At 40.9% G+C, this 13,378-nt stretch overlaps 1 protein-coding gene across 1 annotated transcript in view; it reads left to right on the forward strand.

Moving 5' to 3' along the window:
- Positions 1-13,378, forward strand: part of AFF3 (ALF transcription elongation factor 3) — a 339,879-nt gene that overhangs the window by 306,949 nt on the left and 19,552 nt on the right. Inside the window, exons 15-17 of the mRNA XM_075082988.1 lie at positions 7,395-7,458; positions 10,119-10,255; positions 12,260-12,331. Of these exons, the coding sequence (XP_074939089.1) occupies positions 7,395-7,458; positions 10,119-10,255; positions 12,260-12,331 (273 nt within the window). The remainder of the gene's footprint in view (positions 1-7,394; positions 7,459-10,118; positions 10,256-12,259; positions 12,332-13,378) is intronic.

Consider the following 13,378-nt stretch of genomic DNA (forward strand, 5'->3'; position numbering starts at 1 on the left):
TGTATGCTCCTCTGCTGAACTTCCCAGACCTGCTGTGTCTGCCATAGTGTGCATGAGAGTACACACTCTCATAGCTGGGGGTACCCATCTTGTACAGTGCCATGGGCTCTCCCCCGCCGTGTGTGCAATGCCCTAGACACAGCAGTGCTATGTCCCATAAAAAAGTGTTTATTTTAAATTGTGGAATGGGCAGGAGGCCATGATACATCAGGGGAGAACACTACTTTGTATGGCTGCTCCCCAGCTTCAGCTCTGTCCTTTACCCCAAGATGACCATCCTTATCTGTGACCCAACATGTCAGACATGCTCCTGACACACGTCCCAGTATGAAATAGCAAATAGGCAGGGCTGTATACACCTACCTTTCACTTTACATGGTTTTGTTGCTCTTACAGATTTTTCTTCCCTTCTTGGACTGAAAGTTCAGGGCCTACTGGCACAGCTTCGAAACTGGACACTGGCTAATCCTGGCTACACCAGTTTCTTCTGATTTGCCCCTAGCTCTGATCAAATTTTAAAGTTGCTTATTTCAGTGTTCTTCTCCCTTCCAGAGCACTCACTTTTTTAGGGCCTAGTTTACTAAACTTGTGAAACTGGTCCTATATTTAGAATTATGATTTAAGCTGCCTTTATTATGTGCAATTGTTGTACACTGAGAAAGCACTAGTTTGTTTTTTTATAACGCTTCAGCAGCATTATCTCTGAAGGGTATTAAAATATGCACTTGGCTACATTTATGATGTTTAATTGAACTTTTATTAGTTTTTTTTAATGTATCCTCATAAAGCACCATACCACAGTAAGAAATAATGTACAAGTGGTGGATTATGTAAATGAAGCAGAAAATGCTATAGTTTACTATTTAGTTCATATAAAATATAAAAATTAGATGAAAAATGTGTTTCTGAATGCAGTTATAATTAAAATTGTATATTGGAGTCTAAGCTCCACCATACTCTGTAAATACCAGCGGTTGTGCTGAGTTTCAAGGAAATTATGTTGCAGTAGATGCTGATAAATTACTGTATGAAGTAAGGCTTTTATTGATTCACTTTGTTTGATTCTCTTCCCTTTTTTTACTGCATGAGTTTACATTTTTGCAATTATCAGCTGAACTGGAGTAAATTAAATTCAGAGAAGGCAGCAAAAGACAAAGGTGGCAGAGATGCGCTGAAATGGCATAGAGCTAAATAGGATGAGAAAAACATACACACACACAAGCATTTCACCTGGGTAATGGCAACACCACTCTTAGGAGCTCAACAGCCTGGAAATTCTGAAAGGCTGCTCCTGGAAGGGGAGTAATTACCATGCCCGCAGCCATCTCACCTCACGCTGGGATCCCGCGCTACATAACAAGCAATGGAAATGCTGTCTCTCCTGCTGGTTTTCGACAAGCTCCCAGAGAAAGTGGTGGCAAGGCGAGTGAGAGAAATTCTGGACAGTAGCTTGATAAATTTCATCCTGGATTCAGCCACAGCCATGCTACTGAGGCTGCCCTTGTCAAAGTCATAAATGGTTTGAACGCCACTGCTGAAAAGGAAGCCTGGCCTTGTTTGTACTATCAGATCTAGCCATGGGGGGGTTATTCTGTAAAAGGCTGGATTCTGTTGCAGTGCCTAGGTGACTGGCTAGTGTTGACTGAGAATGCATTGAACTGGTTCCAGCGGTACTTGATTGCTTTCCCCAATCAACATAGTAGGGTAAATTCTCCTCGAGAGCAGCCAGTTTCACATAATGACACTTGATCCCAGGGAGAATTCACCAGTAGCCTGACTTAGCTGGCACTGATGCTTTACACTCTTTCTCTTGCCTTTCAGAAAGATGTATGAGATGCATTAGAGCAGTGTATTAGAACCCCTTTTTGGCTTTGTTGAAGAGGTCGGTATTTCTAAAAGTACCAACAATGAGATATTCAGAAACAAAGGCTTTCTTGTGTGGTCAAGATTATTAATAGAGATAAAACATTTGGTTTTACCTGTTAACTTGAAGTAGACTTCTGTTTAAGTTTTTCTTTTTTTTTTTTAAAAAGAGGCCTGAATTCTGTTTGTAAGTCTGGAGTGATGGTGCTGACACCAATAGATATACACCGTTGTAAATAACTTAAGAGGATAATCTGACTCAGTTGTCTGCAAACCAGAAGTCAGTGAATAACGTTTCGTGGGACTTCAGTTTACATTCATGACCAGCAGGCCTAACCAAGAGACTCCAGTGCTGCTTCTTCTACTCTGATTCACTCCAGTTCAACCAGTAGTCTGGTACCATTTTAATCCTGTAGAAATTTTCTCTATTCTCTGGCTTCTCAGGCTATAGCAAGGCTGTGGTCTGCAGAGAGATCACAAACCTTAGACCAAAGACCTGAAAAGGGGTTTAGCCACAGGTCTTTCTGAATCTCATCAGTGGGAGAACAGATTTGCTTCCCCTCAAGATGCCTCTCATGAATAACATATAATATCTGAAATAGCATCCAATGAGATTACCTGCAAGTTCTCCAGTCTGAGATTATCACCAATGTAACTAAATAGGCCAAGCTGCAGAGGAAATTTGGATGAACCTTCACATTTGTAACAGATATGGGTTCTCAGTCACTATAACTTAAGGGCCTGTAAAATCAGAATACGATTAACAATCTTTTGTGAACTTCATAGATACAAAATGTGCAGTACGCAGAAGAGCTATCCTGAGCAATTCATTTATGGATCAGCTTTCTCATGTGTCTTCATATGTCCATGAGCTGAGGTAACCTCTTAGCTTCAGGAAGCCTATAGAAAAAGGGTTTTGTTTCTGTCTTTTTTAATGTCATGACATAATAATTTAAACTAGTATACTGGATTTAAAAAGACAAATTATGTTCATGTGCAGTGGGAACCTAAACAAAACTGAATCTGAAACCTTTAGTTCTCATTAAAAAATCAGAAAATAATTAAATCCAACTGCATCCTTATTTTGTTACTAAAGTGATATAAGAAATGCATGCAATGTACATAAACATACATTAAATCTATAGGACAGTTCAGCTTTCCATTTTCACCCAACATGCACATTTGTAACCTGAATCAGAAGTTTATTAACATGTAGTGATAAATTGAAGAATAGTATTTCACAGATGGCATACAGAGATCAGAATTTGACTTGGTGTGTTTATTAACACTATTGAACAAGCTCTGTTTAAGAAACAAGAAGAAAACATAACCTATCAATTTTTCCCAATGAATCTTAATTTGTTTTAGGCATCCCCTGATTTGTAAATCAATCTTTTATTTTTCCTATGGAAATATCTAAACATTCACATTGAGAATATATATGCTTTGCTTTAAAATGGCTTTTTAATAGTTTCTTTTTTATATTAAGCTTCTCAAAAAACAGTTGGACTTAGTACAAACCAATGACTTCAGTTTTTGCACATTGCATTATGGTTAACCACTCCATAGCAGGGCCCTCAAAGCAGGCTTCTTGGTTCAGTAACATGCATGCATCTTGCTAATACCCTCATTGCTAATCATAACTCGGGAGAATAAATCCTGCTACAAGTTGAAAACCATTTTACAATTAACTTATAAATAAGTAGGCCATAATTACATTGTCTTATCTCACTTTGTTTTTACAGCCTCTTACCGTGTTTCAAACAAGCAAATTAGACATATAGTGCTGGGTGATACACAGGAGGGAACGTTGCAAAGGACATATTTTAATGACCCGAGTTTGAAAGGATCATGTAAATGTTCATCACTTGCATCATTTCAGAGATATGAGACCACTGTTTTGTTGATTTGCTCCGTTATGCTTTGCTTTTTGGCACTTCATAGTAAAACATCTCACCTAGGTCATTGCACAAGATGAAGACAGAAGACTTAACAATTTTTTAAGAATTCTTTCAATGGTTCTGGAAACAGTCATTTTTCTACATCAAGCTAACACTGTTTCAGTGTCTAGTATTTCATAATTGACCAAGACCAAATCCAGATGGTTTGTATTATTAAGATAATGTTAGCATCTTGCTGGGCACAGGAAGTATTTGCAGCTGCAGTAGGTTATGAGATACTGGGACACAAACCTGTCCTTAGTCCCCTTTCTGTCCTACTGGCTAGTGTAAGCTGGGGGGAAATTCCACCCTGAGGGAGAATAATATTTTAAAGGAAGTTGGAGCAAAGGAACTGTTTTCCTTCATATCAACAAGCTTTTTAGTGCAGAGGTTATTCAAAATTAGCCAGATTTTGAACTCTGTTTCCATCTAGTGATATTTAACCTTCCTTCTCTTCAAAATAAGGTTGACCATTTTTGATCTTAGTTGGCAACATGGACAGTGGTATTGAGTGCACCTTCAGCAAGTTTGTTGACAACACCAAGCTGTATGGTGCAGTTGTCGTGCTGGAGGGAAGGGATGCCATCCAGAGGGACCTTGACAGGCTTGAGAGGTGGGCCTGTGTGAACTTCATGAAGTTCAACAAGGTCAAGTGCAAAGCCCTGCAGATGGGTCGGGGCAATCCCAAGGACAAATACAGGCTGGGGAGAGAATGGATTGAGAGCAGCCCTGAGGAGAAGGACTTGGCGATGTTGGTTGATGAGAAGCTCAACATGACCCGGCAATGTGTGCTTGCAGCGCAGGAGGCCAACTATATCCTGGGCTGCATTGAAAGCAGCGTGGCCAGCAGGTTGAGGGAGGTGATTCTGTCCCTCTGCTCTGGTGAGACCCCACCTGGAGTACTGCATCCAGCTCTGGAGCCCTCAACACAAGAAGGACATGGACCTGTTGGAGCAGGTCTAGAGGCGGGCCACAAAAATGATCAGAGGGCTGGAGCACCTCTCCTACAAGGACAGGCTGAGAGAGTTGGGATTCTTCAGCCTGGAGAAGAGAATGCTCCAGGGAGACAAGAATGTGGCCTTTCAATACTTGAAGGGCGCTTATAAGAAAGATGGGGACAGGCTTTTTAGTAGGGCCTGTAGTGATAGGACAAGGGGTAATGGTTTTAAACTAAAGGAGTGTAGATTCAGACTAAATATAAGGAAGACATTTTTTACTATGAGTGTGGTGAGACACTGGAACAGGTTGCCCAGAGAAGTTGTGGATGTCCCATCCTTGGAATTGTTCAAGGTCAGACTGGATGGGGCTTTGAGCAACCTGGTCTAGTGGAAGATGACCCTGCCCATGGCAGGGTGGGGTTAAAACTAGGTAATCTTTAGGGTCCCTTCCAACCCAAACCATCCTATGATTCTATGACTAACTTCCTGCGACACAGTGAAATGTCTTTGAAACTGTGTGCATATAAGTAGACAGAAATGGACTAAGTAAACACACTGCCAGATAGCCTTATGGTCTTAAGGAACTATATATGGCAATCCTCTTCTGTCAAGGAAGACACTTCCCACTGTTCTCAGTTATGGATCTGAGCATGTTCTTACTGCTGTCAACAAGAATTTTTGACTCTTCCATTCCACTGACTTGAGTTTTTAGATCTGTATTTTCTCTGACTCACACAAAACATTTTTTTAAACAACGTGCTGAGAAATCCCAATTTTAAAAAATACTGGTTAGGATTGTGTTGGTTTGGGCTGAGATAGAGTTAGTTTTCTTCATAGCTACTTGTATGGTGCTGTATTTTGGATTTGTGACCAAAACAGTATTGATGACACAAGGGTGTTTCAGCTATCGCTGAGCAGTGCTTGCACAGCTTCAACGCCTTTTCTGTTTCCCACACTGCCCCACCAGCGAGCAGGCCGGGGGTGCACAAGAAGCTGGGAGGGGACATAGTTGGGACAGCTGACCGAGACTGACCAAATGGGTATCCCACGCCATAGGACACTGTGCTCAGCAATAAAAACTGGGCGAAGAAGGAGAAAAAGGGGACATTCAGAGTGATGGCATTTGTCTTCCCAAGTCACCATTAAGTGTGATGAAGCCCCACTTTCCTGGAGATGGCTGAACACCTGCCTCCTGATGGAAGGCAGTGAATGAATCCTTATTCTGCTTTGCTTTACCTGTTAGTCTGTCTTTATCTCAACCCATGACTTCTTTCATTTCTATCCTTCCAATTCTCTCCCCCATCCTGCTGAGGTGAGTGAGTGAGCGGCTGTGTGGGGCTGAGCTGCCAGCTGGAGTTAACTTACAACAGATTGCTGAGTGGCAATGATACTGTATCATTTACAACACCAAGCACTTAAAAGCATGAGTGGTAAAAACATCAGAATTCATACTCTGACTACTCAGGAATATCTCCTTTTCATTAGATAAGGGCAAAGGGATGACACTGTAACCAATACTAAGAAAACTATTTAGCAAGGCAAAACTTCCTTCTCTCAGAAAGACGAGTATATGGGAGTAAGCACAGTATGAGCTGAGAAGAACCAGGACATGTTTTAGCTGAGCAGAGAAAGAAGGAGGCCATCTCCCTCGTATGAGACTAGAAGAATCTTCAGAGTCAGGAAATGTGAAGACTTTTATGAGAGGCAGCAACTGAAGATGCAAGGTGATGGCCTGAAACTACATGCCAAATGGCTATTCTCCACAGTGACTGAGAAAGGTGTAATAGGGAGAGCTAGTGGGAGGAGATGAAGAAATTTGCTTCAGCCACGAGGAGCTCACTGAGGTGATGACCAGACATTGCCAAGGAGGCATCAGTTTGTGTTTTCAGTTTGAGTGGAAGTGGCTAAGTCTGGATCAGAAACAGACTTGTGAATTTCGGCACAGAGGCAGGAGCTGATTTTGTGCCCTGCAGTCAGTAGGTCAGGTAGGTTAAGGAAGGGATGGAGTCTTTATGATCTGTTTGAGGAGAAATCAACGGAGAAATTGGCACAAGCAATGCCAGTGGAATTGTAGCAGGCGGCCCAGCACCGAGTCAGAGATGAGCTCCAGGCAGCAAAAGTAAACAGCATTCTCAGCATGCTTACAGATAAGAGGGAGAAGGGGGGTGAGATGGTAGTTGTGGAGGCAAGCAGGTGCTATCTGTGTTTTCAAAGTGGAGAGATTAAACACACATGTGTTTTGAGAGGAGGGAGAAGCCAAGGCAAATGACAATGTACAGAGAGGAGTAGGAAAAGAGGTAAGCAAGCACCAGGGAGAGGAGAAGATGGAATAACTTGTTCTGCTTAACACTTGCATCCGTTTTGCAGTTCAAAACTGCACTAATTTGGGAAGCAGTTTATATAATCCATAAAAATGCATTTTATTAGCTTTTTTTTTTGCTTTGAATCACTGACTTCTAAAGAATGAGAACAGCCATAAATGCTATTGTCTCCACAGGCAGCAATTTGGAAATAGAAGATGCATGGTTACATGATAAGTGTATTTTCTTCATAAAAAATGTTTGCAAATCAGGTTTAAAATAAGGGAAAAATAACTTGAAAATACTCTGCATGTCAGAAAATAATAAAATGTCTTCTTATTTTCCCCTGGTAGGCCACGCAATGCAGATTACTTTATGCAGGAAGCTAAACGGAAGAAGCATAAAGCAGATGCAATGGTGAGAACATTTTCTTTCCAGTTATGTTGCTCCAAATTATTTTTGTAATGCAGTTTCTTCATCAGTGCAGTATTGCTGGGGTAATTATAAAATCTATTATAAGGATGGCTAGGCTTGTTAAATTAAGAAATGTTTATATAATCAAATGTTCATAGCCCAATAAACTATGACTTAACAAATAATGACTTACTGAGATAAAGGCCTGGATAAATAAAACTTTCCATTTATTCCTTTGCTTTAATTAGTAACTATAGTAATGGAGGCTGAGTAAGGGATCCACATACCTATCTTCTCAGTTTAACTAGCTGGCTAGGTCCTATAATTTTATTCCAAAATTTGGTCTGGTGGCTGAGGTGTTTGTACTTTATTTAAAGAGCTTTGGCTCTTCAGTGCCAAAAGAATCCTAGTTTCATGGCAGACCTCTCCTAACAATACCAGAAGCACACAAGGAAGCTGTGTGACTCTAGAGGAACACCTCGCACACAAAGGACTGTTGCAGCAAACAGGTTCTTGGACCTGGCTGTGACCTCTCTGAAAATGTAGCCAGTAAGGCCCTCTTGAAAAGGGGGAATCTGAGGTTATATGAAGCACTAAAGAGATGTTTGTCTTTCCAAACAAATGGAGGCAACAAAGTATGCAATGTGCCAGGAGAGCTCGGCCTAGCCATCTCTCAGCTTTCTCCAAGGCTATGTTTGTCCAGCACAGCGAGCACAGCCTTAAAAACGTCAGGCCTCTGGGATGGCAGATGCAATATATGGGGTGGGACCCTGCATTAATATGTCTGTCTTGCAGGTGGGAGTAGCTGCAGTCCTGCCTCGCTCTGTCAGACAGGTACTTTGTTGTCACAGCAGCAGGAAAGAAAGGTAGTTCAGAGCCTTGGTTTCTTCGCCTCTTTTCTCAGCTGTGCAGAACGTAAAAAGGCCAAGGAAGCAGAAGCACACCCTTAATTTAGGACACTGAGTTTTACACTCTACCTGAGTTTATTAGCACAAATTTCCACAGTTTATTCAGTTCCCTATTACTCTAAAGTGAGTCTTAAATCAGAAAATATTGTGGAGGAGTACAAATGGTGCATTTTAGTGTGTTGCTTTAAACAGAATGGAAAAAATCACTTAATATGCAAAGGAAATTCTTAGCCTGAAGAGAAATGTTTTTATGGTAGACTCCCAGAAACAGGAGGTGCAAGCATTCTTCTCTGCTCTGTCACAAGTTTCCTGCATGAGAGTCACTTAGGCACAGTTTGAATAGCTTCCCATCAGTGTTAGGTGATTGAAACATCCTTCACATTCAGCTTCTGTACACAGTGGACTAGCACCTTACTTACACCTTGTGAATCACTCTTTGCGGATACTTCCTCCCCCTCATTGACTGTGTAGGGATCCTAGAGGAATTGCCATATTGCCAAAGTGCCTCTAGGCACTTTGAATCACCTTGCTGGGCTCAATACCTCCTACTTTGGCACTGCAATACCTAACACAGGCACTTAGAGTGAGCAGCCTGAAAATTGCTCTAAGTCTCTCTGCTCCTTAGTCCCCCATCTGTGAAATTGGGATAATAGCACTTCCACCCGCACAAGAGCGTCGGGGAGAGAAATATAATAAAAAGTTTGTGAAGTTCTCCAGTATGATCGCAATGGGAGTCATATAAGAACCTAAAATAGATTGAAGCCAGTGTGCCATTCCAATGTTACTATTTAAAATCCCTTGGAAAAGAATAAGGTCCATTAACCTTTCACTGTGTGCATCAGATTTCAACCAAATGCATCTAGTCCATTAATGGGCTTTATGTACCGCAGGAGTTCTGACTGAAGGGAAGAGAAGTCAGGACAGAGAGGTATTAGTATGATTCATCTTTACCCACATCAAAAATGAAATTTTGAGAGCAGATAAGTGGTAAGTAAGTGTACACATATGAACATTATGTGCACATTTGCATATACACCACCATTGAGGACATATAGGTACTTATATCTGTATAAGTACACAAATACAAACACAGAGAGACAAAGAAGTACTGGAAATAGGTGAAGAAATGGGGCATGGAAGAAGGATGGCAGGAGAAGCTGAGGGAGCAGAGCAGTCCCTGAAAGAGGAGGAGGATATAGAAAGCAAATTTCTGACAGGAGGAGAGTATGGTCAAGCAGTGCTGAAAATGGTAGGGATAAAGAAGACGTGAGAACAGAGATGAGCCTTTGAATTAAGAGAGTTAGTATTCAAAGTATTATTTCTGATTCTCTTAGTTCACAATAATCATTACCTTTCTTTGTTGAGTGACAAAAAACTACATTTACAAACATATGTGAAACCCTTTTTAATGAAAGCTGGAATAAAAGGCCTGATGAGTTTGTGGAATTTCCAGCACTTGAAGAGCTTTGACAAATATCTGTCAGGAATGTCCTAGCCAGAGTTGATCCCTCTTTGGACACAAGAGTGTGGACCAAATAACATTTTGTAGCCTTTTTCAGCCCTACTTTCTGTATCTTACGATTTTCACTGATGCACAGGTTTTGATGGGTTTTAGCTTTCTTGCAGGAAAATTTGTGAATCTGAAGATATACAGACTTGTGTCAACTTTACAATTGATGTTGAGAAAATGCCATCAAATGTAACCGTATTTTGATGATTACACTGTTTCTCTGTGTCCTTGTTTTTTCCCTCTAGGTGGAAAAGTTTGGAAAGGCACTGAATTATGCAGAAGCAGCACTATCGTTTATTGAGTGTGGAAATGCAATGGAACAAGGCCCAATGGAATCTAAATCCCCTTATACAATGTATTCAGAAACAGTTGAACTCATCAGGTAGGAGGGGAGGAGATGACCTCAGGGGTTACTCTGTTTGTGCAAACATGCTCAACTACATTATCGCATAATTCCCTAGGTACAGTAAAAGAGGAGAATTGAGGTCCTTCCAAGCGCCTGGTCAGTCATATGTAATATGTATGTATTATCTGTGATTTCTATGGAAATGAAATCAGGAAACTGTAGAATGAAAAAAAAAAACGAACCCAAAGATTTTCATATTACTTGAGTTGCAAATTACTTCAAGAGTTTTGTGGTATAAGTCCTGTGCTAATCAAAAGGGAAAAATCGTAATACTTAATACCAAAACATTCTCACAGTGATAGTTTGCAAAATGTTCCAACATTAAGACTGCTGCTTACTGATTACCTGAAAAAAGATGTGAACAGTGATAGAAAAATGGACACTCAAAGTCCATTTGGTGTGTATGCTCCTACTGTAGCCAGTGGAGTCCCAAAAGCAGTCCAGCTCACACTAAAGCAGACCTCTATGTTTAGTCACCTTCATGGCTCTCCAAACAGGACCATCTAGAATTCAATTCCACCCTCACATCCTAGCAAGAAAGGTTGTCTCTTCCATATTTTTCTCCTGTATAGTTGGTACCAATAGTTAACATTATTGACAGTGTCGGTAGAGAACACAAAGGTCAAAATCATCCCAGCAGCTGAGTGACTCTGTCCACAAGAGAGCAAGCCCAGCTACGCTAGCAGAGAAAGCAGCACTGTCAGTGACCATGGCATCATTCCTTAGGACAGTCAACCACGCAGCTCCTGTCAGGACCAAGTTCATAGGAAGTAAAACACTTTAATTTTTAATTGTGTTCGTAGTGGGGCAAAGCTTCTAAAACAATTGCGTTCTTTTGGACTTAGTGTTGATGCAATGGTTTTCTCGCATGTTAACAATTCCATTGGCATTTTATTCCACTTAGGGCTGTCTTCTCATGCATTTCAGTGGACTGAGGCCAGCTTTCTAACTGGCAGGTTATTAAACAAGATCAAATATTTTTTTTCAGTAAGAGAATAGTACATCCTATCTCTGCAATTCTTCCCTTCTTTTTTTCAAAAGGCAGAAAGCTCTTTGTCTGTCCTGTCTTTTCTCATGATAGTAAATATATGGTTCTAACTCTGGAAATGAATTTTGCTTGCAGATCCATAGCTTTCAATAATGTGTGTAGCTGTGGTTGTGTTATAGTGTGAATTGCTGTTGATCTCACTTGCTGCAGCTCAGAAAAATAAGTGGTTTACTAGGTATGCCTGCTGAAAGAAAATGTTCATACTGAATCTTTGCCCAGGTATCAGGATTAGAGTTTGAAAGCAAAGATAAGAAAAAACACAAGCAGCTAATTACAGGGAACAGGTATTTTTCTGGAAGCAAGCCCAGAAGTGCTGCATGTTGCCCTAACCTTGTGCACTGTTCAGGTATTCAGCTGGAAGCTGAGATTTCTAGAAACTAATTTGTGATTGCATAGCACATACACTCTTGAAACAGCAGTGCTACCTTTGTGGATGTTTAATATTTATAGAATTTGAATGTAATGTCATATGAGCAAAAATAGCTCTGAGCCACATGTTCCCCCTCTGCTGTGCTCCGCTTGGAGGAGCAAATCTGGGTAGACGCACTCAGAACTGGCAGGGTGAGGGCAGCACCAGCTTCAAGGCAGGCTGTCTGCCTTCCAATGCTGCAAAAACCTTTCTGCATGAACTCTGTGTAACTGGGTCTCCACAGCAGCGGAGGTTATTTTGGTAGGACGGCATCACCTCGCCAGCTAGGCTCCCCTCTGGACCGACGGATGTTCAAGGGAGTTACTGCTGTTTAAAGAGCGTGGGGAGGCACTGCTAATGGCAAAATAGCTCTGAAACACAACCAGAAAAAGCACGTCTGTCTGGTAACTTGAGCAAATCTGTGTAAGGGGGCAGATTAAATGACATTGGCCAGCTTAGCTCTCTGATCAGTAATATAAAGCTGTCTCAGTTAATTCACATTGGCTTTTTTCCTTTGCTTAAGGTATGCAGTGAGACTAAAAACCCACTCAGGCCCCAACGCCACGCCGGAAGACAAACAGCTGGCAGCATTATGGTTAGTAGATCAAGATTTCCTCAAAAGGCTTCTTTTCTGCAGTGAGCCAGTTCTTGAAAATCAGATGCTGGATGCAGGCAGATAGGATTATGTTGTCTATTGAAATTAAGAGAATACTTTCTGCTCCGGGAAGGTCCAGCCCTTGTATAACCGAACCAGGTCTGCATTCTGTCTCTGTAAATAAGCGGCTCATACTTATTGATTGTGACAGGTCAGCTATGGTACGTCAGTGTAATTAATTTTTAAATGCCTGATGGTTTGTTGTTTTTATGAGTGATGTACTTTTGTACCAATAACTCAGTAATTTCTTTTGTGGCTGACATTTTAGGCTCAATAATCATAAATTATATTTACATTATATGAAGGGAGATACAGTGATGGTGATAATTAAGCCTCCTGGATTACCTTCTAAATTGAGATTTCTAGATATATATGCACGCACCTTAGAATCTATAGGATGGTTGCTGATTGCTAGTAAAATACTGCAATGTTATTAAAATCAAATTTTAATTTAATATCTATGTAGTAATACATAAAATACCTATTACATGGTTACTGCTTCTCAGTAAGTGGACATTTACAATCAGCAAGTGTGTTTTTAACATCTATTAACCATCTGTTAAAAATCCAAATTAAATGCATCTTTAGCCTCCATAAATAAGGAGTCCTAATTAGTCATTTGTATAAAAAAGAACAAAATATTCTGAGATGCAATTTTATTTTTTTTTAATGCCCTTTCTTTGTCACCGGTTTGCTGTGCCACTGGGAGGAGCGCAGAATGCATTCATGGCAATTGCTTTAAAAACGCTTAGGTGGGAAAAACGACTAAAGAACAGTTAAAAAAAATAAAGCCATGTTACGAAGGGTTGCTCAGAACTGCCGGAGCGCTTCCGTGTGTGCAGAACCGCATCCAAATTCACGGAGCCACTGCATCTGTTTCAGCAGAAAGGTCAGCGCGAGGGAAAGCAGACGGTGCCTTCTCTGGGCGATGAATAGCAATCCTAACTCACCGTCTGCCAGCCAGCAGATGAACTGACACCATTTGCA

This window comes from Phalacrocorax aristotelis, chromosome 1 (assembly GCF_949628215.1).
Source record: "Phalacrocorax aristotelis chromosome 1, bGulAri2.1, whole genome shotgun sequence".
Classification (NCBI taxonomy): Eukaryota; Metazoa; Chordata; class Aves; order Suliformes; family Phalacrocoracidae; genus Phalacrocorax; species Phalacrocorax aristotelis.